The 25,928-nt window shown below is 35.1% G+C and overlaps 2 protein-coding genes across 7 annotated transcripts; both read left to right on the top strand.

The window, feature by feature from the left end:
• The first annotated feature begins 370 nt into the window (after positions 1 to 370).
• On the top strand, positions 371 to 24,774 carry LOC140765143 (negative regulator of systemic acquired resistance SNI1). 6 transcript variants are annotated; one of them, XR_012105146.1, is made up of 17 exons: positions 371 to 529; positions 645 to 711; positions 816 to 909; positions 997 to 1,059; positions 1,151 to 1,216; positions 4,437 to 4,505; positions 5,278 to 5,359; positions 5,446 to 5,495; positions 5,680 to 5,892; positions 5,966 to 6,036; positions 6,122 to 6,191; positions 15,062 to 15,127; positions 17,488 to 17,640; positions 20,080 to 20,204; positions 20,676 to 20,810; positions 21,024 to 21,275; positions 24,464 to 24,774. XR_012105146.1 is itself a non-coding variant. In XM_073104081.1 (16 exons), the coding sequence occupies exons 1-16, from the start codon at positions 430 to 432 to the stop codon at positions 21,106 to 21,108; spliced, it is 1,506 nt and encodes a 501-aa protein (XP_072960182.1). In that variant the 5' UTR covers positions 371 to 429; the 3' UTR covers positions 21,109 to 21,473. The 6 variants fall into 6 exon arrangements, 5 of the variants coding, with proteins under 5 accessions (XP_072960182.1, XP_072960181.1, XP_072960184.1 ...); XM_073104081.1 differs by lacking the exon at positions 24,464 to 24,774 and having other exon boundaries at positions 1,000 to 1,059; positions 21,024 to 21,473; XM_073104080.1 differs by lacking the exon at positions 24,464 to 24,774 and having other exon boundaries at positions 21,024 to 21,473.
• Positions 7,341 to 9,456, top strand: LOC140765142 (uncharacterized). Its single transcript, XM_073104079.1, has 2 exons — positions 7,341 to 9,153; positions 9,244 to 9,456. Exon 1 carries the CDS (start codon positions 7,488 to 7,490, stop codon positions 9,117 to 9,119), a length of 1,632 nt encoding a protein of 543 aa, XP_072960180.1. The 5' UTR covers positions 7,341 to 7,487; the 3' UTR covers positions 9,120 to 9,153; positions 9,244 to 9,456.
• Positions 24,775 to 25,928: the final 1,154 nt, after the last annotated feature.

The raw sequence follows: 25,928 nt of genomic DNA, 5'->3' as shown, positions 1-25,928 counted from the left end.
AGAGTTTGAAAAATTGGAATAACGCAGTCATTCACTGCAGTCAGCTGTGCTCAGAATCGCAAAAAAAGGACCGCAACTTTTCCCTAATTTACTTTGAATTTTTTCTTTCTATTCCAAAACGCTAAAAACTCTTCCCTAATTTATAATAGTTGAACATTTATAAAATAAGCTTTTTGATATTTTTATCTAAAGGTAAAAGGCTGAACATATTAATTTTTTATTTAGGGCTATAGTGCTGCAGATCCATTTTGGTACTAAGTTTTAACTATAACTATTATCTTGCCGTCTTGGCCAAATAAAATACGAAATTGGGCTAGTATTCAAAGCCTCAATTTAAGTGCCCTGCCGATTATTTTGGCGGGTAGGAAGACTTCGGCTATTGATTTAGGGCTCTTCTCTTCCTCTGCTCTTTCCATCTAATTCCTCACGATGGATAAACCCCAGAACAACAATCGAGGGTTCGAGGAGAACACCATGGCTATCCTCGACTCCTCCGGCATTAAGGATTCTCGCGATATCCACGATGACAGTACTATTTCGACACTACTGCCACAACTCTCTCTCTCTCTCTCTCTCTCTCTCTCTCTCTCTCTCTCTCTCTCTCTCTCGGCAAGCTGACGCCAATTTCTTCCACTTTTTCCTAGGAGTCTCCTTCCTCGAAGCCGTCCGATCCACTTCACTTGCTTCTGATTCCCCGTCGGCTCCCTCTTGGTGCTGTTCCCCTATTTGTCCTTCTGATTCTTCTTATTTTGATGGAAAGTTTGTTCCTTCCGCATAATTTTACTTGCTTCATTCTTGTTCTGTTGTCTTGATAGGAACATGTATGATGCCATCTTCAAGATTCTTAGAGATGGCGAATCTCTGGAACTGGCAATGGCCAGTTACCAGATCTTGAGTGACTTAGACAAAGTGAATTTCTTCATATTCTCTTCTTTTCAGTTCGGGATGACTGGATGGTATGTTGATTATGGATGGCATTCTTTTTGTGTCTTGCAGCAGTACCTAAGAGTTTATTTGACAAATTCTGGTGGGACTGATGAACTTGTTATTGTTAAAGAGGTGATGCAAAGATATCTCTTTAATCCCTGCTAATGAGGTCCTTCAATCTTGTGTCACTTCTGATAAAGTTGACAACTTGTGGCTTCTGTAGATTTGGTCACCGTTTATTCTTGTCCAGGAATCTGTGATAACTTCAAATCATCTTTTTGACACTTTGGTGAGCTGAATCCTAATAAGAATGCATGCCGTACCAATATCTTGTCTGCATTGCTGCTTCTATTTATCTTTCTGTTACAATATGTTAATGTGGTTTCTAGCCTTAATACTATCAATAGTTGATAACAAGAGGGAAATTGAAATGTTTCATCCTTGACCGCTGAACAATCATATAGTAATTGACTTTTGTTTCTTTCTGTTCTACTATGTTTAAATGATTCTAAACCAGTTCTTGTTTAACTTCTAGCAAAATGTGCTTCCCAGATGCAGAGGGATCTTTTAGTGAAGCATGAGACAACGACAAAGAACAACTTTGGAAGATATACTACATTCCTATTTAAGTTTAGAGAAAGTGGAAATGAAATCGCCATGACCAACTTTGACTCAATTTTTATTCTTCAAATGTCAATAGTTAGGATATACTACATTCAAGAGGATAAGTAGTTTAAATGAGTACGCTAGACTAGTTTAATTCACTAATTTTATGATAGTAACACTGGTTGTTTTTGAAAGATCTTTGTGGTATCTATTCCTTATTCTCTCATTTCTTGAGCTTATTTATATTTCTCTGACACAAACATGCTACTCAATAAATTCTGGGGTGGGAGTCACATTACTATTTATTGTGGGTTTGTCATGGTGCTGCTGCATATGCAACCATTTCTATGATTGAGACTATGCTCCAGGAACGAAGTGATTGGCTTCTGCTAGAGTACATTCACCAATTTGGAAGTTGTAATATACGATGAAAAAGAACCACAACTTTTTCTAATAAGCATGAGCATGAGTGTCTTGAAAAATTGGTAAAAACTTATTTACAAGCTATTGAAGGATAAAGGGATTTAATTACAACTTCATACAGAATAAAGGAATTAATATTATTAAATCGACATGATTTGATCATTAACATAATTGCACTGACAAGTGAAAAATTTCAATATATGATAATTGTTTCTATGATTTAAGTGAATAAATTGATCCAGTTTGGGTGGGTCCATGGTTTTCTTACTCTTTGGTGAGATATTTTTTCACGTTAAAATAATTGTGTCGTGGTCTTTGCCATGTTTACTTTTCCTATTCTTACTCGGTTTTTTGTTTTCTATTCTTACGCGGATTTTCACTTACCAATTTAAGTTCGGTTTTCAAGTGAGAGTAAAATTAGGATTTTCATCTCCCACTTGGTTTCAGTTCTCTAAATACAATTCTTAATCGATTTTTCTAAAAAACTAATAGGATTTTTTTTTCTATATGAATTCAGTTTTGTTTTTGACTTTGACTTCACTTATACTTTTTCTTTTCATACCTTTAAACCTAATGAGTATAAGAATCATCTCCCCTGAAATTCTCAATTGGTTTCCCAAAGAAGTATCTCTTATCTTAGAGCGATACTCATTCTTCATTGTGCTCTTTTAAAAGTGACATTTCATTTGTTAAATCTAACACACATGATTAAAACCGAAATAGATTGAATAAAGACCATTTTGCCTTTGTATAAATTATTTGAATTGATTCAAAAAGACAAACTATTCAATATTTTTACCCAATATCATAGTTCAAGGAAATAGATCTTCCTTTATGCAAGACAAAAATCATTTATAGAAATTTTACACTCTAAATTTCTAGAAAGAAGGGTATGTTACTCATTTATGTATGTTAAATTGTTAATTAAAAAAAAAATCTCCGTTAGAAACTAATCATAGCAAATTAAGTAATTATAATATTTTGACAGTTTTCAGTGGCAAATATGTAAAAATCCCTTAACTAAATTACAAAAAAACTCTACATGTTGGATGTTAGAGTCACTGCCACAATGATGACTTTATGATCATGATTGGTAATGTTCAAGATACTAGTTGTAAATCTATGTCTGACTTGCCTTCTATTATCTATTTGGTGCTAAGTACTACATTTTTTTCATAATTATCTCTATCAAGGTGTCATATTCTTGTATCTGTAACCATTCCTAGAATTTTACATATTTTACATATTTAAATATTCCAATTGTAGTTTGTTTCGCTTGTTTCCTTAAATTCATATGTAAAGTAGCTTCTTGGTAGGCTTTAACAATTAACACACCTATAATCTTTCTCAGACAGAATACTTATGATTGTTTACTAAGGTTAAGAGATTGTTCCGTGCTTTGAAAAGAACAATAATGATAGAAAAAGAAAGCACAAATTTTCCTAATTATAAGTTGGTTCTGCAATTTTAGGAAAAGCACTCAAACCAATCTCTAGGTCAGGCAGATTTTGACTTAAGCAGATTTTAGTTCTGGGCCATCATGGATTGGAATTTAGTTTCAGAGTTCCAGTTGTAGTTTCAAACAATGCTTTATGCATGTTGGATGTTGGCGTTTATCACTTCTTCTTATGTTATTGTACATATACTTATGTTAGTGTATGCTTTCTAAGATGCAGTGGGTTTAAGCCTAAGGTGTCTGACATGGGAATCAAATGAAAACTGACTTGTAAATGACCCTACGTAGATGCAATTGTCTTCAACCTTTAAATAAATTTCATGTCATCAGACGCACACAATTACAACAAGTATTCACTATCCCACGTAAGCCTTTGTTTCAATTTCCTATTTTGTAATAAAAAGTGTAAAGGTTCATCTGAATTTTCTAGTGCTCTCATATAGATATGTTAGGAGAATGTTGGCAGGTCTTTCTTCTTTTAGCAGCGGTGGATATTGTCAGACTGTGAGCATCATGATTATGTCATCGTGCCATTCTCTGGCTGCATATTCTAGGTTTGTTATGTTTGATACTCCATGTATAGTTGAATTGTCAGTTCAAGGAATTATGAGATTAAACTCATCATTCAAGCTGTTAATAATTGTGACTCTTAAAGGAGCCCCTTGTTATTCATTTTATATGGACTGATCTTTAAGTAAATTAGAACAAGGTTGTAACTTTTTAATCACTATTAGAATGATGACCTTATATTCAGGATAGGTAACGTTCAAGTTATGAGTTGTTTGCATATTTACCTATGTCTGAATTGACCTCTGTTCTGTTTGGTTTAAAGAACCTATTGTTTTTATTTAATATCTTTATCGAGGTCATTTATTATTGTTTGCATCTACCAATGGTCATTTAACAAGTCAGTTTTCTTTTGATTGCATGAGTGTGAGTCTGATGAAGATGTGGCATTTACCAATGGTTTAAAGAATCACTATTGGAATTCCATTTGATTTAGTTATCTTTGTTTCTTTTAAAGAAATTTTCTGCCTTGATAGAGGACATGGCTCAAGCAGTCAATAGCTTGGATGTTCAAGAGGGAATGAAGGCAAGTGTTAACTGTCTTAATTGTTCCTTTTGATCTATGAAGTTCATTGCTGTTCTATGTGTGCTTCCCTTCTGGTTTCATACTTTAATCGTTGCAACCATGGGTTTAATAGACAACTTTGTATTTCTTTTGTTAGTTTTCATCAAAGAAAAGAATAATAACATAAAAAAAGATACATCCCTCTTTGTTTTCATAAGTTGATGGTTGTAATGAAGGGATTCTTGTTCATGTATATACAAACTACAAAGCAAGTAGGGAGCTTTGAAATTATTGCATACTTACATGATTTCTTTTTTCGTTTCTCCATTCAGCCATACCTTTGCCAGCATGCTAAAGATGGCTTAAGAAATATATGAAGTGCTAGGTCAGGTAAAGGTTATGTGTAACTATGAAAAACACATTTGTTAATTTACTTTCTACTTTCTCTTTATCTTGGATTCGCCAGAAATTGCATGTCGCCATTGCTTAAAAATGCTTTATGCAATATCCTACCTTTTCTATGTTGTCCAAGAATGTCTTGCTAGCTACTCAATTTTTCATCTTTAACATTTCTCTTTGCCAAGACAGCCACCTTAATTCTGCTTCAGCTCTCGTTAGTTCAAACAACTATCTTCTCCCATACCGCTGCATCTGAAATTATTTTAAGCTACAATTATTTTGACAAAGTATAATTAGATCCTTCAAATACAGATTTATATTGATTCATTCATAAGTGTCTTATTTCTGTTTCATGTTCTTTTGAAGTTGAAATTTTGTCCATTACAATGTTTAGGCTGTACGAAACATGTTGCTGTTTCAGTACCTTGTCAATGTTCTTGAGGCAGATTTCATACCTCGACACACTTTATATAAAGGTTAACCTTTAGCATGTCATTTTGGTTTTACTTACATTCACTACTCTATTTTCTTCTATTCATCTACTTCAATGGTGTTATGACAGAATCATTGAATTGGGTCCTTTTTAGGGAATCTGTGCTTAATATGATTCTGGTATGTATATACTTCCACAACTGGAAACCAAGAAACATTTCCTCATTTTTATGTCCGTTTATGTTGAATGCCACCAAAGAAATATTAAATTATTTCTGGATTTTATGCAAATTCCATATGCATGTTTTTCTTTCTTGTCTACATAAGGGAATCAAATTTTATTTGAATTGTAAATGAGTGGCAGGGATCACGAAAAGTAAACTTTAAAAGTTTAGTCAGGGATTGCATGTCCCTTGTTCTTAAGCGATGTCGCCATAACATGAGAAACAGCCTTCAAGATCTGAAAGTTGTGAAAGAAAGTGGTAAATCGACAAATGATTCAGATGTATCTTTGGTAAATGCAATTCCTGAGCTACAAAGAAGAACCTGTAGTGCTGTGCAAAAACTTTTCACACTGGTGAGAATTTGACTATTCTTTTGAGGTACTATGTTATTTACATGGTTGAAGGTTAAATCTTTGATCCTTCAAGATTATGGGGCTGGATGATATTAGAAAAGAGGCAGATTTACTAGGAGCTACTTCAAGAATTGATGGCTTCAGGTTATTGTATTTTCAATTTGTGTTCATAACTGAAAGATGCCATTTATCATTGTGGATGATGTTTTAATATTAGCCTCTTGTGCAGGAGTCCTGCTTTGGAGATTATTTTGGATGAACTAACTTACAACATAAATCATGTGTCTCCATTTCTTGAGGTAATTAGAGGATCATTCCTGTTTATTTCTTGATCTCTTTCTTTTCTTTCTTTCTTTCTTTCTTCTTCTTAGGTTATGCAAATCTTAAGCTCTCAATTGGCAACTGACTTGTGATGGACTAGCATACAATTGCATGTCATTGTTATCATTGCTTTGTGATGTAGAATGGAGATACTAGCAAAGGACAAATGAACAAACCTGCAAAATCCAACAATAGAGTGCTATAATTCACCAACGAAAAAAGTAGACAATATCAAAAACTATAAATATTCATTTTAGAAAAATGATCTACAACCACAAAGATAGAATCTGCTTTTGGAAGGTATGTGGTAAATCAAGTACAAAATTTATATTCACCTTTTGCCACAGGCGATCTGGGTATAGGTGCTAGGGTGTACAAACTAGTGTTTTGTTTGCGATCCTTGGCTGATTGATAAGTTCTACACTGACCGACTAATTTGGTTGCATCACAGTTGAGGCTTGGATAATAATTTGGCATTCAACTTCCTTGATAGTCTCATCTTGTTGGAAATGACCTAAAGGCCATTAACATGAATTTTTCAAACTAAAAACTCACGCACAAATGTGCGAGATATACAAAGTTTGTTGGTCTTAAATAGATACCCTTTTTGGAAAGAATAGCTATCTAGAGCATAGTTCTCAGTTTCGGCCAATCCCGAGTGGGATCGGCCGAAACGGATCGGGATCGGCCAGGGCCGATCCCGATCCCAGCCGAAACCAATCAGTTGATTGGTTTCGGTTGGGGTTTCGGCCGTTTCGGCCGATCCCGACCGAAACGGGTCGGATCCGACCCGGATCCGACCCGGGGGACATCAATAATTGATGTCCCCATCCCCACCTGCCTCTCTCCCTTTTCTCTCTCTCTTTCTCTCTTTTCCTCTCTTAGTCTCTTTCTCTCTTTTCTTTATTTCTTTCTTTCTCTCTTTCTCACCGATTTCTTACTCTCTTTCTCCCCGGCGACTGAGTAGATCTCCATCTCTCCGGTGACCTCGACCTCCGGCGACGTTCTCCGACGACCTCGATCTCCGGCGACCTTCGGTAAGTTTTTTTTTTCAGTTTTTTAATTTTTTCTTCCCTGCTGCTGCTCACTGCTGCTGCAGCAAGGTGCTGGCTGCTGCAGCAGCAGGTGTTGCAGCACGGTGCTGCTGCAGCAGCAGCAAGCTGCAGGTGCTGCTTATGGCTTTATGCAATTATGCCTTATTTTAAATTATTTTATATTTTATTTTGATTTTTGTTTATGTTTTTTAGTTGCAGTCTTGCAGAGCTAAAATATCAATGGCTCCAAAAGAGAAGTCATATGATACCGATATTGGGTGGCAACATTGTAGCATTATTGGGCAAGATAAAAGGCGCGTTAAATGCAACTGGTGTGGAAAGGAAATGAGTGGTGGTGTCAGTCGTTTGAAAGAACATTTAGCTGGAAGACAAGGAAATGTAGCAGCTTGCACTCAAGTGTCTTTGGAAGTTAGAAAACAGATGTTGGCTCATTTAATTGGCAAAAAGAAGGATAAACAATCTGCACAACAAAGAGAGTCAATGATTCGTGAAGAATTGATGCATAATTCTGTACAGATTGATAATGATAGCAGTGAGCAAAGTGAGGAGGATGAGGAGGAGAGACAAATGAGGAGGGCAATAAAAGAGAGCAGAAATATGCATAGAGAAGAGGAAGAGATGAGAAGAAGCACTGGTAGTAACTTTCAGAGATCTAGATCAGTTAATATACGAGGAGAGAGAGAATATGGGGGCAGCAGTTCAACCCATAGGACTCCTGGTGTTACAGCAGAGTCTGAAAATATTGGACCAATGGATACATATCTTCAGAAAAAAAGGGGTCGTACACAGACTTCAATCAAGACAGCTCTCAAAGGAATTAAAAATGCAAAGAAACACATTGGTAGAGCTATCTCTAAATTTTTCTTCTACAATCATATTCCTTTCAATGTAGTTGATAGCCCTTACTATCACACTATGGTGGATGCTATACAATCAGTAGGGCCTGGTGTTCCCCCTCCTAGTTCAAATGATATTGCTACTAAATATCTTGACTCAGAGGTAGATGAACTTCATACTTATATTGAGACATTTAAACGGTATTGGGATGAATTTGGTTGTACACTGATGTGTGATGGGTGGAGTACACAAAACAGAAGAAATATAATTAATTTCTTAGTGTACTCTGGCATGGGAACAATATTTTTGAAGTCTGTGGATGCTACTGCTCATTTTAAAAGTGCAGATTATATTTGTCAGTTGATGGATGAGGTAGTACAAGAAATTGGTGAAAAAAGAGTAGTCCAAGTAGTTACTGATAATGGGGCAAATTATAAAGCTGTTGGAAATTTACTGATGATTAAAAGACCTCATTTATATTGGACGCCATGTGCTGCACATTGTATTGATCTGATATTAGAGGATATTGCAAAAGAGCCTGAAATTGATATGGTCATATGTGAAGGTCAGAGGTTAACAAATTTTATATATAACCATGGTTGGGTTCTTCATTTACTCAGGCAGATGACTGGTGGTAGGGAGATCATCAGACCCGGCGTCACTAGATTTGCCACTCACTTTTTAGCCTTGGAGAGCATCATGCGCTACAAGGATGATATTATACGGATGTTTACATCACAGGAGTGGTCTATGAAAATTAAGAATATGAAACCTAAAGATAAATCTTTAGGTGAAACTTTGAAAAATATGGTTCTTGCAAATACATTTTGGGATAATATTACAATTGCCACCGCAGTATTTGAGCCTCTTGTCAAAGTATTAAGACTTGTAGACAGTGATGACAAGTCTGAGATGGGTTTCTTATATGAGGCAATGGACATAGCTAAAGAATCAATAAAAAAAAATGTGGGCCAAAGTTATAAGAAGTGGTGGAAGATGATTGATTCTAGATGAAACAAACAACTACATAGAGATATACACGCTGCTGGTAAGCATGCTTTTAAGTTTTAAGTTTTAATTTACTTTTATTTATGAATATTTAAAAATTTGAATGCTTACAATTTTTAAATTTTTACAGGGTATTTTCTTAATCCAAGATTTCAATTCTCTAAAAATGTCAATAATGATAGTGAAGTCTTGTTGGGGGTTAGAAAGGTAATCAGCAAGCTTGAGCCCGATATTCATAAACAAATCCTGTGCGATAAAGAAGTAAGTTATGATTCAATTAAATAATTTTATTATTATTTGTTTCAAGTTTTAACTTTCAATAATCAATATAATCAATAAGCTAATAATATATTTCTGATTTCAGATGGAGAGATATAGATTGAGAGCTGGGCAATTCAGTACTGCTAAAGTTGTTGCAGCTATATCTCATAACACTCCAGCTGAATGGTGGTCTATTTATGGATGGGAGGAGGCACCAAATTTGACGCCAATAGCAAAGAAGATTTTAAGTCAAACTGTGTCTTCATCACAGTGTGAAAGAAATTGAACTACTTTTTCCTTAATCCACACAAAAACACGCAACCGATTGACAATGGAAAGATTGGAGAAGTTAGTTTTTTGTTATTATAATATGAGATTGAGGGAGAGAAATTTAAGAAGAAAGGCAGAAAATGAACAACTGATTGATTTAAATCATGTTTTTGATGAAGAAAACCCCTTGACTCCATGGATCAGAGAAATGGAGGACAAGTTATTAGATGACAGAGATAACCCATGGTTAGATAAAATATTGGGAGAGACCACGACGAGGGCAGAGGCTGGTACGAGTCATAGTCCTGATGATACATATGGTGGTGAGATCGTTCCATCTAAATTTGTTGAGGAAAGTCAAAGAGGCATAAGGAGTGAAGACAGAGAAACTGAGGATATATATACATATCAGCGACGTCGTCATGAGATGCATTTTGGTTCCTATGATTATGGTACATCGAGTATTTATTGTTTGGAGCCATCACAAGATCCATATGCTAGTTATTATCCTCAGTATACTCAGTATTCTCAGACACAAGATCCAAATGCTGGTTATTATCCTCCTCAAACGCAAGTCACACAACAAGATCCATACAATATGACTAGTATGATGGAATCACTTTTTGGAGCATCAGGTCCCAGACATCAATATTTACAAACTTATGGTGATTATGATGATGAAGACTATAGAAATTTACGAGAACCAGCTCAGTATTCAACAAAGTTTTAAATTTTGAGTAAGTTAATACATTTTTTTAAGTTTTTAGACTTCATATGTGAGTAATTTTTGTTTTCTTATTTTTTGTCATTTTTCTAAATTTTTCTGCATTTTTAAATAATATTTAGAATTTTATATAATTAAAAAATAGTCCGATCCGATACGAACGGCCGATACGGCCGATACGTATCGTTTTTCTGGACGGCCGATACCGATCCCGATCCCGATACTGGGAACCTTGATCTAGAGATGTTTGAGTCATTCGATAAAATGAGAAAGACTTCTCCAAAGTTAGGTCATGAAAAGTAATCTTTTTTTAGTTTGTCAAATCCGTGAATTTGGTACTTATGATAGAAAGAAGTTAACTCTTCGACTAAACACATTGATCGCATTGTTTTTGTGATCACGTTGTTTTCGACTTCGACACTATGTTTTGAATGCATAAGTGTAAGGCGGCAGCGATGGATGCGGCAACAACGACCGATGCGACAACAATGGTGTCGGTGGAGTAGTGGTGGCAACAAGAACAATATCGGTGGAGTTTGCAAAAAATGACAACAAGTGCTGCAGCGACGACATCAATGAAGTCGACAGCAACAATGATGGCAAGGTGAAGCTTGAGGGAGGCAGGAGACTCATCGCAGGAAGGGCTGCTGGCCGTCTGTGGATGTTGAGGAGGAAAATGGTGAGTCAGTGAAATTTAATAGTGTTGTGGGTTATTTTTGTTTATTTGTTTTGGTTTTAGTTGGAGCTGAAAGGAAAAAGATGTGGAAGTGGGATGAGAGCTCGAAGAGGAAGGAGGGATAAGGAGGGATTAAAGGAGGAGGTCAAGGTGGCAGCTAGGCTTTAGATTTTTTTCTTTTAACTATTCTTTTCCTCTCAGGCTAGAGGTTGAAGATTATTAGGAATAAAATGGAAAAAGAAATCACATGATTAGGCACGCTTGGTTTAGGTGTTGTAGCAAAATAATGGAATTTTTTTGAAACATCAAGTGGTGACATGATGGATGGGTTGTTTGAGAAGTATGGTGGGCACATGGGTTTTGAGGGTAGAAGAATTTGGGGGATAAAGGAAATGCCAAAATGGAAAGAAAGATAAATCTTCACTGGCTTGTGGATTTGGGGAAAGACATTCAAAATTTGGGTAGGTTTGGATAGTTTAGATATGATTAGGAAAGAAAGCTAAATTTGTTGAGATATAGATAAAGAGTAAGTGATATGAACCCAATCATGGAGGTTATGTTGGATGGGGTTGCAAGAATGCAATTTGCGCAGTCGGTAGAGAATATTTGTCCAATGCTAGAATGCAATCTACGTTTTTGATATTCACACCCTTCTCAAATTCGGAACGTATTTGGGTTTAATTTTGATGAAGTTTTGATGGTGGTGTTGGTGGCGAGTGGAGATGATCTCAGATTAGAAGGCTAGAGGTGGAGTTGTAGGCCTGTAATGGAATGGTGGACGTGAGGAAGATGGTTATGGTTGATTTGGGATGGAGGAAAGCTTAAGAGGGTGTTGGAGTGGTGGTTGATGGTGGTGAGGTAAAAAATGAGAGAATCGACAATGGTGGTCAAAGGCAAGGCGTGGTTTATCGAGGTGGTGGTTGGGCACAACAATGGCCGTGTCATGCCACTATTAGCACGGCACGTGTCGGTCGACACAAGGCGTGTTGAGCGGCACGCCTCAACACATCCCACTGTGCTAGTGGCACGCCTCTACGTGTCACTGGCATACATTTATAATATTTTTAATTAACTTTTTAGGATATTTAAAGATGCTTTTGGGTCTTCGATATGTCAATCCTTTTTTGGTTTAAATATATGTATTAAAAATTTAAAACCTACATTATAATGTTTTATCTTTATATTATTTTTGTAAATGACGTATTTAGTAAAGATAAGGCAATAGTTAAATATAAATATTATTTAACACATTCTATGATTGAAGACATTAATTAAAACTAATATTAATGATTAAACAATTCATAATATAATTGAACACATAATATTAATTGATAATAATTTAATATTTAAAATTAAAATCTAGTTTAATGTAAAATGATAAGGAGGATCAAAGATTTCATTTGTCGGCATAAAAATAATACGAGAATATTGCAGGAAATATTGTCGATATTTTTTAAAACTTATTTATTAGTAGTATTACTCGTTGTAACATCTTACACAATCTTTATACAAATAGGAATTTCATAATTCTCCTATGATATGATGTAGATATTGAGAATAAATAGCATTGACACAGGCACAGATACATTATAAACATATACAGATTGTGAAAATAGAGTATAATAAGGGTGTTCTGGCTCTGGTGGATGTGATTGATATGATGGTAATTATGATGAACCCATATCATTCTGTGGGTGTATTTCTTCTGATGTTTTGCTATCTATAGACTCGAAGTCTTTTGTCAAAATAATACCTTTTTGAGAAGGTTGTGTAGCAGGGACGCATATTTTATCTCCATCATCGTCGCTACAAGACTGAGTCTCATTATTACCATCACCATCATCATTATCATTTCTAGTCTCATTATCATCAATTTTATCTAGGCCTTCTAAATAATCAATTGATCAATTTATTTAAAAATGATTGATGAAAATAGAATTTTTTTTTTTTAAAAAGGACTTCACATGGCACAATGATTGGCAGCTGGCCTTGCTGAATGGCACACAGCAATGTCGGTTGGCATGGGTCGGTATGGGGGTGTGCCACTAGTACACGTCGTGCTAAATGCCATGCCATTTCTGGCACGGCAAGTGCCGGTCGGCACGGCCATTTATGGCTGGGCCTAGCAGGGTGAGAGAGAAGAGGAAGGAGGAGGTGGTCGATGCCCAAAAGAGAGGGGAGGTCGGCAAAAAAATGGGAAAGTAGTTGGCGGCCTTGGTGGCTTGCTCAGCTAGAGTTGAATGATGTGAGGGGGAGAGTCCAGGTTGAAGAGAGAGAAAGGAGAGAGTAGAGACTAGAGAGAATGATTCAATTACTCAAACATGACCTAACCTGATTGTACTCCACAATATATATTGGAGGATAAGTGGTTTAACCCAACCAAATACTTAATCCAAGTCCAAACAACCAATTAAACTATCTAAGTCATATGCTGAAATAGAAATAGACCAAATGCTGAAATCTCTTGGTGAGTTATTCTAGATCTGGTCCATTCCTGCAAGCCCAAGCACACCGGTCCATATCATCGGTACGATAAATCTACTTCTACCCTTTCAGATATGCCTTCTTTTGATCCTGTCATTTTCACCTTTTCCATCTACACAAAAAGAAAAAGATAGAGGCTGTTTTGGATGAATATATAACATCTCATAATACTGAAAGAGGAGTTCGCTGTTTCCTAGTTTGATGGAGAAACCAGTCGGATTCTGATAGCACGTGGATTACTAGAGAGGAGCTACAACAGATTGATCTTAGCATCTTGGAGTTCTATCAGAGCAGTCCTCAACCCCACTTGATTGAGTTGATTTTTTCCCACCCCAAGAGAACTGGTATGGACATTACCTTTAGATATGTGTATTCGCATAGGCATAGGAGGGCAGTGCACTTGGTGACCCTCTGGTTGGGTGAAAATCATGAGAGAAACTTTGGTGTTAAGAGTATCTTAGTCTTTTTATGTTAGGGTATTTTAATCTTTTCTCTCTCTTAGGGTTTTGCCTATGTAAAGGCTTGTGATGTTCTTATTTGAGGTTAGTGAATATTTTGAGATTGCCTACTTTCTTTCTTTTGTTGGTGAATTCTAACACCCCGTTGATGGATTCCACAAGTTTTTTTCCTTTCTTCTTTACCGATACATCTGTTCTACATTATTTTGCATATTAGTCTTTATCATACAGCTAACTCGGTTATGAACTAGTTATGCACTACTTAATAGTTTATATGCTTCTCTATTTGAGAACAATCCACATAGATTTCTCTGTGACATTATATGATTATTCCTTTCCATTGGAGATCTAAGTTGCCCTTGTTTATTATCTTTAGCTTGTACTATATTTATGATAAGAATGCTTAGGTGAGATTCAAACTGCACTAGAACTTTCTAGAACTTTCTGAGAGCACATAAATGAGTCGAGTTGCGATCTCTGATTGCTCCGTCGATGCTCTGACGCGCCAATTCGAGGACGTGAATCCAATGAGAAATAGAAGAAGAAGAAGATGATGATGATGATGAGAGAAAGGGGAGGAGGAGGGGGTTTTCGGCATGAATCCCCCCTAATTTAGGGTTAAGGTTTATATTTATAGGGTAAATCCCAATATCAATTTGGATTTGGCCGAGGATTTCGCGGCCTCCTCTTCCTCTTCCTTGTCACAACACGGGTGAGAGGAGAAGGGATCACACGTGCAGTGCACATGAGCCCTTTTCTTTATTAGGTTCTCACAGTATAGGTTAATCATTTCCTTCGAGCCTTCTCATTTTCCTAATTGTGCTCTGGTCAACTCATATTGTCAGAGAAAGCCTAAATTATGATTTATTGGAGCCTTTGTGATTTTTCGTTGTGCTCTGGCTGACCCATATTGTTGGAGAAGGCCCCAATGATGATTTATTCCATCTGTATATTCTCATAAGCACACTGACCATTTAATGCTGTAACCTGTATAATCTTTGCCATGGAATTCAATTGCTTCTCATTTGTGCTTGGGAAAGATGTCTTTTCACATTCAGCTACCTGTGTATTGTAGGTCTTTGCTGAACCTAAATGGAAGTTGGAGATAATTTTGCAATACTTCTCAAAATACTGTTTGAAGGTATGCCTTCTTATAAGAGCCATAGTTGCATAATCTGAGGTGAAACATTGTAGTTTTATCCATTTTATTTGCCTGTCATCAAATGTTAGCAAATAATTATAGGGAATTAGAGATGTTTGAGCATACATTAATGTTTTTCTTTAATTTGTGAGAAAAAAATAGGTTTGAGCATACATCATATTCTAATACCCTCCTTCACTTTTGATATATTTGTGATGGGCCTAAGAAGTGTATTTGATTTAAATGGGTTGGAATTTTTTTTAATTGATGAGATGGCTTGGTGAGATTCACACTTAGGATCTACTGCTCTGATATCATGTTAACTTATCAACTACTCTACAAGTTTCTTAGAGAATAACTATTTTAACCTTTTAATCAATAATTGATTCTAACACCCACTATAAGTTTGCTTAGTTTGACATCGAGATTATTTGGAAGAATGTCAATCTTTTTATTCCTTTTATTGGAAAAGGATGCTAGATAGTCACTGCAATCCAAAAGAAGGATGTTTATCTTTATAGAAAATTTATTATATATCAGGAAGGTGTGCAAATCCAAAAGAATTGGAAAGTTTGGGTGTTACGTTATCAAGCCAATTGGCATCCAAATTTTCTTCTTTGTTTTATGTGCCTTACGCAAAACTATTCATGACTAAAGATCATTGGTCTCAGATCCATAATAATGACTTTATTTGATCATGAGCAATCCCGGCTCCATGTTTTAATATCATTTTTAGCTGACTTATTTATCTCCATGGTCTTCACCATACTAAACACAAGGTCTAAGGCTTTAGCTACTGAATAGATGCCAATATGGTAGGAATGGGGCAACCACCTGCAATGAGAAATATCCTGTTAGGGTCTCTGGAAACACCTCTTGTCCACCATGGGCTTCTGGGGACTATATGAGATCTATTTTCATCTTGACATAACACTGCCTTACCCAGACTGCACTTAAGATATTACTTTGAAGGTGCAGCTGGTACTGGACAATAAACCTTTATAAATGTAAACAACAGTCTGAGGGTTTAACCTCTGAATCTCGGAAATAATCCCATTGTGATACTTCAAAAGATACTGCACTGATTTAGCAATCAAGGTAGGATTCAAAGTTCTCCTGTAAGTTTTGTGCCTTCAAATACCAGTCATCTCTCAGCACAGCTCCTGCCAGTTTGCAATTCGATAAGATCCTTAACCCTAAGATTAGTGTTTCATAGCTACAGGTTTAATATAACTTGATCTCCTTTCCATTGGAATACCAAAGATCCATGGTTCTGCGCCAATTTAGGGTGTTGTCTTCATCCTCCTTAGCCAATGTATTTAGAAAGATCTAGAGTCATCTGGCTAAGAGCAGAGCTCACCAGTCTTTAAGCCCAAGAGACTTTATTCTCTCTCCTTCCTCCAAAACATGTACACAGAAACTTAGATACTTAACCCCAGTTAGAATGGACCAAAGGGTTTGATCATCCTGAAGGATCTTTATCCCCTGATTGAGCTAGACTGCCATATTCTTTTGGCATCAAATATAGGTTATCTCACTGCAAGCAATTAAGGATTGCCTCTCACATATACACACACACATACATATGATTTCTAGAGCTGGAAATACTGAAACTTTAGAGGCTAAGAAATTTTTAGATATTGCTATAACTTATTAGTTAAGTTGAGGCTAATTTTCGTATGTTCAGGCTAATGGTTAACCATCCTTACATTGATCACATCTTACAGTACATTAAGTATCTACAAAGTGTAGACCAACTTAGGGATCTCATAAAAGTCAAGATAAAAGGATAATTTTTATTGCACATAATATACAAGTTTAGAGTGTTGATTATGATTGTGCTCAATATGAAGCCCGGAAATATTGACACTGACTTTTCTTCAATTTCCTGAGATAAGTGGAATTCAATTTCCATTTGTTCAGAATGAGATATGCATTAAAAGGTAGTGCATCTGAAATAAACTGTCAAAAAATTCAAATTGAGTGGCACCAATGCTTAGTACAAGTAATGTATGGGCTGACATATATTTCGTCCATAGTTTTTTACTGTGCATCGTGGTGAAAGTGTATCTGAACTATGCAAATAATACATAATGGTTACCATATATGATATATGGTTGAAAATGCACTTAACTCTCTCTCTCTCTCTCTCTCTCTCTCTCTCTCTCTCTCTCACACACACACACACATGCATGCATATTGCATATATATTCATGCATTAAAACTTTCTGGATAACTATCCTTTCCTGGTAACTTGCTTCTTGTAAGATCGTAATCTTTAACAAGAAATAAATGCTTTATGATGGAGGCAAATGATTGCCACTTAATTTGCTTTTTCTGTATGCTGTCTTGTATAATAGCATTCGGTTCGCACTCGAAGATCAAATGATGCACCAAAAGATCTAACACTGGAAGGTGTCCTGAATTATTTCTCATCCACCATGAGTACAAAAAGTATCCTGAAAAAAATTACTTCAGAGGTAGTGCAGGTGCTGTTAGCTCATGCCTTTCAGGTAAACAAATTGTCAAAGTTGGCAAAAAATGTTTATTCCTTGCTCTAGACCATATTTTGCTAAAGTTGACAAAATATGTTCTGGACTTAGTTCACAAAAGATCTGCATTGATTATTTAATTTAATCCCATTTTTCTTTCAATTAGACATTTAGACCTTAATGTCTATTGTATTAGTATGGTCAATATATTGACTATACATCTGTGGTTTTTACCCTAGTTTGGAGTTTTCGACGTAAATCTTGCGTGATTCCTCTAAGGAGTCAAGTTACTTTGATCTCTTTATTCATTTTAAGTGATGTGGAATTAGATCATGAAATTTTTTGGGTGAAAGAGTTGTTTGTGGTTTTGTCAGTGAAAAAGAAATTCATGAAACATATCAGCATCACAAACACTATGGTTGATCCTAACAATGGTTATGTCGATCCCTAGTCGGCACGACACACCCTCAGCGCACCTCTATGTGCCAATGGCGCACATTGGCATATGCCAATTTAGCACATTTTTAATTAACATTTTAGGGTATTTAAAATTATTTTTGGGTCTTCGACATATTAATCTTTATTCTTTGATTTAAATATATGTATTAAAGTCAGCATTAGCCAGTCAGCACGGTTTGGCATGGAAGTGCGCCAGTAGCACCCCAATGCTAGGTGCTGTGCCACCATTGGCATAATCATCATTGGTCAATCCAACCTTAAAAAGTTAAAATTTAATGCAGTTCATATAGACTAATTCAAGGAGTGTTTAAGTTCTCTTTTTAAACAATAAAATCTGTTGAAGGCAATGTGTTAAATTTTATTGCTTTTTCTTACTCATTATGATATGTATGAATTGCCATCAAGTGGTCTGACAAACACGCCATTTCCGAGTACTCTGATGCTTGCTAGCTCAATAAGTAGAACATCTTGTGCCATCTTCCCAGCTGTCCTTGATTACATAGCATGGTGGTATTTCATTGTCTACTACTATGCATTATAAAGGATAAAGTTAGATTATTCTAGATTCTTTCTCTTACAACTGTATCTCTAATTTAGAGTAATGTATTCTAATGTTTATTTATAATGTAAAATAGTAGTGTAATAATTACTTTTGATATGACATAAAGTTAGGATAAACTACAAATAAGAGGTAAAAATTGATTCAAATATCCTTGTTTTGATATATAAATTTAAATTAAAGTGTTCTTATTTCTTATAGGTATGTAATACAAACTTGTATGTAAAGAAAATTGGGCAGTAATTTTTTATTTCTGGAATGAAATAGATGAGTGGTAGAAGAGAGAATTTTAAAATTAATTTTAGTCAAATTGAGGGTAAAATTCTAACTGGGCTTGTGTGGAATAATTTAAACAATGTTTCTAATATAGAGTAAGGATAATTTGATATTTATTTTCTAATCTAAAGTAGCATTTCCTAATCTAGAATAAGAAAAAGATAATCCTAAAGCAAATGAGCGCTAGATGAGTAGAATGATGCAACACCAACGAAAATCTTTACCAGGTGCTGCCTCAACTGTGTCCATTCACAGAGTGCACGCAACAGTTGCCATCTCATGATGGCTGTTGCAGGCTTGCAGCAACCAAAGATTCCGTGATTAGCTCAATACAACAACAACAACAACAACAAAAAATCTAAAATCAGCCTTAATATAGGGAACTGCAATGGCATAAACAAGAGGATAGCAGGCCTCCCACATAAGAAGAGGGATCCTGACAACAGTGTGTGGTGCAAGAAAGACCTGATGTCTTGATATCTTCTTTGAACATGAAGATATTGGTCTTAACTTGAAATTAGAAGTTCTTGGATTGTTGTCAATTTGCTACTCTGTATTTGGTTTTTATCCTGTACCTTTTGGTTGAGTGACCTTACTCCAATAGAGGGATATGTTAGACCCTCTTTTCCAAATGCAAAGACAGTATCACAGCAATTTAATTCTTTTACATTCAGTTCACGACTGCCCCCTCTGAGAAAAGTGACTTCTCTGTGGAGTTCAGCTTTGGAAAGGCAGTCAGAGGATGACCTTGGTCCATCAAAGTTTTGAGTAGTGGGTGGTAGCTAGATTTTTTTAGAAGACTCCTCGAATTGTAGAGACCCAGAAGATTTCTCAAATTGTGGAGACCTAGAAGATTCCTTAAGTCGTAGAGACCCAAGGGAATCTCTACTGCCAAGGGGTTGAAAGTATTGGTGTTGGCAGCTAAAAGGTACTGCCCTTCTACATTGCTGCATAAAAAATGACTGATTTTGACAAGATATCCCTAGGGCGTGGACTTTACAGAAGTGATCTTTCCTGTCACATCTGTACATATTAATATGTCTTCTAATAAAACCTTACTATGATCCTCCAATTATATTAGAGACAGTTATTCTCCACCAATGTCATTCTTGTGATATTTTTATTTCAATTCATTATTTATTCTCTTACTTAATGCATTCTGTCAGGCTTGTCTCTCCCTAAAGCACGATCCGGACCATATCCATGACTCCACTGAAAAGATTGGAGCCACTCTTTTACAGATATGCAACAATATTATTTCTGCTTTTCAGAATCTGAGAAAAATTGATGAGTAAGTCTATGAGCTTTGATGTATAATAGTATTATTCTTGACCTGTGTTAGCATAATGGGCGACTACCTTGAGCTACTTGCTTTTCATTATTTAGATGGAACTTATGATGTATTTATTTATTTGGGTGAGCTAGGGTGGAGGTGTGCTGTGTCGGGGTGGTAATTTACTTTTTCTCAATCCTGCAATTATGCTGCTATGCAAGACTAAGATCTCAGAAATTCAATTTCAAAAATAAAGATCTCAGAAATTCCACGTAATTTCCTTTTAATTTTAAAAATAATCATCATCTTTCAGTTCTTAGCATATTCTCCTACCAGTCCTTGCGTGTATAGATTATTATTGACCTTGGTGAGTCGTTGATGTATTACCACATAGTCTTCTCTGGGAGGTGGAAAACTCCTATCCTGATTATCGGCTGTCTTGTGTCATGTATGAAATATTGATCCTCTAAAGATAAATGTATCTTGCAGCTTAAACCTTTTAGGTTGCCCCTGTTACATGGTGTTTGAGCAGGAGGGTCCTGAGTTTGAATATAGCAGGCCTCTCTGTCATCAAAATGAAAACCTACCATTTAATTCCAGTCCATGTGTTGGGCCTCAAACATGGTGAGAACAGTCTTTTAACTCAAAGATGTCTCAAATTCTCCCAAGGATCAACTAGATAGATATGAGGTTCCATGTTGAAACAAAAAGCTTCTATATTTTACTACTATCCTATTTGTGGCTTGGAGTTCTGCCAAAGTGTTCCTATGTTTGGTTCCGTTTCCTGCCATAACATTTAAATTTTTTTTACAGTTGATGTTACCATTTTTTGCACAGGAATCTGGAGTTGACTTCATTCGAGAAAGAAGCTCTGTTTACTGCTGCAATAATTTCGTCACAAAAATTGGGAACTGAAGGGTGATAGAAGCCTATACCTATATATTTTGTCGTGCTTAACCAACCTGGTTAAAGTTAACATTGCAATGAGCTTTGTGGCATGCACAAATATTTTGAAAACAGGTTTGGAGACTTTGATCTGCTTCATTTTGGAAGATAGTCAAAATCAACCAGAAATGACACAGTGAATAGGTATTCAACTAGCAGCTTATGTATATGAAATTCAATAACGCAGAAGAGGTTCTTATTTACTAATGAGGACTTGTAGCGTGAGTTGGTCTTCAGTATCCTAGTTCGAGTATATGTATCTTTACCTGGACATATTTGTAAGTAAATCTACCATGCAAGGGAACTTGCATGAGTTTACAAAAATTTATTCTGTTTGTGAGATGAGTCAGTCAGGATAAAAAATTAGGTGGTGGGCTTAAAAAAGTGTTTTATATTTTTATGAATCATCTTTTATGACAAGTGACTTAGTGTGTGCATCAGATTTATCGGAGCTTGGTTAGCTGTCGGTTTAGGGTGTTTAAGGTAAGAAGGGTGATTTGAGGGTGAGCTATTAATGTTTTGTTGGAAGACGCTTTTGTGTAGGGCTTTTCTTGAATACCAATTAGCTAGTCTTTAGTGGGTTCATGTTCACCACTTTTTTTTTGTCTAAAGTTTTGGTTGGGTGTTGATAATGTCTAAATAATACTTAAGAGTAGAGCTGTTTTTATTTTATAATAAGAATGTTAGAGGAGTTAGTTTCATGATGCCTGGATTTCTCCTTGCTTGGAATAATAAAAGGGCTCCCCCCGCCCCCCCGCCCGTAATGTCCGAATTTCTACTTATGGATGATTGATGATTGATGATTACTTATGCTTTAATTTAGTATTTAAGCTCTCAAAATTGTGTAATTATTAGAATAAGTGTTGGGTGAATGAAGAATGATATTGTAAGTTAGATCAGTCATTTAAAGAAAAAATTTATTGAGGAGTTATGTGGCTGCTAGTGAATTTTTATTATTGTTGGTGGTAATAGAGTTAATTTATGAATTCTTGTATGGTTAATGACTTATAGTAGTAGATATGAAGATCATAATAGAGAATTAATACTATTAGACTGCTAATTTGATAATGCATATCTTAGTAGAGTATTATCATGTGGAAAGTAAGAGTTGAGACATGACATGAGTGATGATTTTTGAAAGTCGTTATTGTGAAATGAAACTCTTTAAGATGTGCTTGGTGGCTGATGTTGTTATAATGTGAGGTCATCACTTTATGTTAGTGTGTCTTTCTTAATGTATTGGTAGATAGTATGAATTTTTCTATTTGTACAAAGTATAGTAGACCATTAGTTGAAAGATTTAAATTATTGAAGACATGTTAATAGTAATTTGACATTTTTGGTAGACAGTTAGAAATAAGTTGGAAAAGTGGACTCAAGGTTTGGAAATTGTTTGGATCACTTTGAACTATGAGGGAAGCGTATATTTTAGTTTTATCAGGACGATATTATGACAATTTGTTTTGGATGATACCAAGTGACTGCATTTCTATGTCTAGCTGATTTGATACTATCCTTAGATTTTCATCCTTGGTGAAGGAATAGGCTATTTCGTTGGCAGAATCTGAGTTAGACCTTATAGCTAAAGTTTTGTAAAATGACTTGTTGTGTGGTATCCTAAGTTAGGGCGCCCATTATAAAGAGTATTGGTGAGCAAAATTTAGTTTTGGGGCCTAGTTTGAAGATTTTGTAAGCTTTGTGGTATTATCATAGTCATTTGTAGCGTTAAAAGTTATCGGTAACATTTAATTTTGCTATAAATGATTTTTACTAATTGATGAGTTATTGTCGATAGCTTGTTGAATCTTTAACTCATGGTGTTAGCTATTGAGATTCTAACGTCGATTTCTATGGTTAAGATTGCTCTAGGAGAGGTTTATCTTTTAGAGGACAAATTTTTTTTTGATGCATGATATGTATTGAATATATTAGGTTTTATGCTCATCATATTTTAGTGAAAATATTTTCTAATTATTAAATGATCCTAAGTCCATGGAGGAGTTCGTGAAGATTTGTTTTATAATTTTTTTATTTATTTTATTATTATAAAATAAGTTAAATAGATTGTAGTTCTCTAGTTGGTATTTGTTTCTGAATAGGTGGACTTCTTTTGCTCGTATCAGTTTTAGAAATATTAGATTTTTATTTTGTATATAGTTTTATAAATATCAATTAATATGTTATGTGAAAATTATATGGGTTTTATCCATATAAAAGAGACATGTATTTAGAGATGGGTGTTCTACATAATTTACACCGAAAGAGAAATGTAATGTATTTTCTACTCTTTTATTTTTGAAATATTGCATGATGGTGTGATTTATTAGATAAATAAAAAAATCTTATGTTAAAGTTCAAACTATTTAGGTGAAGAGAAATGGTCCTACCACACCCACTCGGGATGGTGTGCATTTGATGGATTTGTGGGAATTTTATCAATTTACATTTTGGGCTATCTCTTTTGTATATCATCGAGGCATCATGACGTGATGGAATTTTATGATGTGATGTTGAAGAAGGATGTAGTTTTCATTGGATTATAGTCATATTCTGTTGTATTATTGGATTTATTTTATATCAGATTTTTATCGAGAGACACGACTAAAAAATATCCTATAAGTACAACGGTTATTTATAGCACACTAAAAGGATAAAAGAGATACCATATAGATTACTACTGTTTATAAAATGTTGAATAAATACAATAAGCAAGTAAAATAAATTAAAAAGAGAGAGTGACTAGGTATTGGTGCTATATTAGAATATTTTAATTTTATCTGTTTTTAAATTTAATATATATAACTCAATTTAGAGGTTTCATATTCTAAACCCTAAATTGGATAATTTAGTATTATTATAGAAAAAATTTAAAGTAATTTTATTGGCTTTTTTTATCTTGACTAACCATGTAACTAGTTCTATTTAGCTTAGTCTAAGGTCGATGATGTATCAAAGGTAACAATATAGCAGAGGATCAAACTATTAAATAGAGATTAATTTATCATGACATAATTATGTAAATATTAATTATATAATATACGTAAATCATGAGATAGAATAAATCGATCTTTAAAATTATATAAGCATTTCAGAATTACAAAATTAAAATAAAATAAAAATAACCAAAATATGGGAGAGGCATCCCTAGTTGTGCCAATATGTTTTGCTACTAGTAGCTTCTTTCTTCTTCTTTTGTCTTTTTTTTATTTCTTTCCCTTCTGCTCTCTTTTTTTTTTCACTTTTTTCTCTTATTTTCTACGTATTTTTTGGAATATTTTTCCACTGCCTCTACCCCTCTATTTATAGAAAATTTTCAAAAATTACTATCACAGGATTTGTTGTTTAGCCGACTGCACGAAATTGGTCAACCGGAATGGATGTAGATGACCTGCGCGTGGAATGGTGGCCGGGCCGCTGCGGGTGCGAGCGCGCTGCGGGTGTGGATCGGGTCGCTGCTGGCTCGCGCGCATGGGCCGGTGGGCCGACGGGCTAGCGGGCCGACAGGCTACTGCATCCAACCTGTTTATGATCTAAAAATTTTTTGCAACTTTGGCACATATTGTTTTGACAGAATTTCTCAAAACTTCATTTTAGTATTAAAACATAAATTTTAATCAATAATTTAGCATTTTATAAAGTGAAACGTGAATTTAGAGAAACTCATTTAAACAGCTAGAAGGACTTTTATTTTTTAACAATTAAACTAGTATTTTTATTATTTATAAGGGCATTTTTATGCACTTATCAGACAACTTTGTATTTTTGATCAAATTTTGTTGTCATATCCTCTCTTGAGCTTGATGAATTTTACTAACTTTTCATTTAGGTCTGTATTGTTGAATTTTGTTGATATATTAAATTCTTGATAGATCTTTTGGACGGCTTTGATTGTCATGTTCTTTTTAACTATATCAGATTTCATGTGTTTGACGGATAGAGCCTTTTGCGATAGATTCTGATCGACATGTCCTATTGGCTTTAGAAGGCTTTCATTGACTTGTGATTCTCGATGTGTTAGCCTAACTAATTCTTGGATTACTTCACACATGGAGAATTGCTATCGATTTTTGCACACTTGTCATGATCTTTATTTACATAGACTTTGGATTTTATGGTTTCTATGAGTTTTCAATTACATGTCTTTTTTATTACTGGACTTCTATGACACATGTGTTTATCATATTTTTCAAATTTGTCCTAATTGATATTTGATAATTTTAACTCATTATTCTAAAAGTTGTTACGAATCAGATCTCGACCGATCCGAAGGTAATAAAATTATGAAAATTTAGATAGTGGTAGCCTCATGAGTTAGAGTTCTAATGGCTCTAGTTTCACGTCAATTGGGTATCTAGATGAAAACATATAATTAAAATAACGGAGCAAGGTGTGAACGAGGTAAAGTGATAAATATCCGATATTGCAGCGGTCGTCGGAGGAAGGCGGACGGCCAAGGGTGACAGTAGATGGCCGTATAGTAGGGTGGCTGCTGGAGGAAGGTGGTGGTTAGGATTTGCATGCTTGGAATAATTTTACGGTTATGATCTACTCCTATAAAAATAAAGATGATCTAACAGGTGATAATAAGAAAATAACTAAACTCAATTAATTCTCAATGCTTTAATACTTGGATGCTTGTATTCCTAATGCCCAACCACTATATATATATAGGTTGGGTACAATGAATTCTACTCGAATTTAGTCCTAAAAACTTATACGACTCAAATTAGGATTTGTCTTAGAGACTTACATGACTTAATTGAACTTGCTTTAGTGACTTACGTAACTTAATTAAAG

The sequence above is a fragment of the Typha angustifolia genome, chromosome 8 (genome assembly GCF_048772165.1).
Source record: "Typha angustifolia cultivar Huaian chromosome 8, ASM4877216v1, whole genome shotgun sequence".
In the NCBI taxonomy this organism is placed as follows: domain Eukaryota; kingdom Viridiplantae; phylum Streptophyta; class Magnoliopsida; order Poales; family Typhaceae; genus Typha; species Typha angustifolia.
This window is presented reverse-complemented; position numbering and strand designations above follow the sequence as displayed.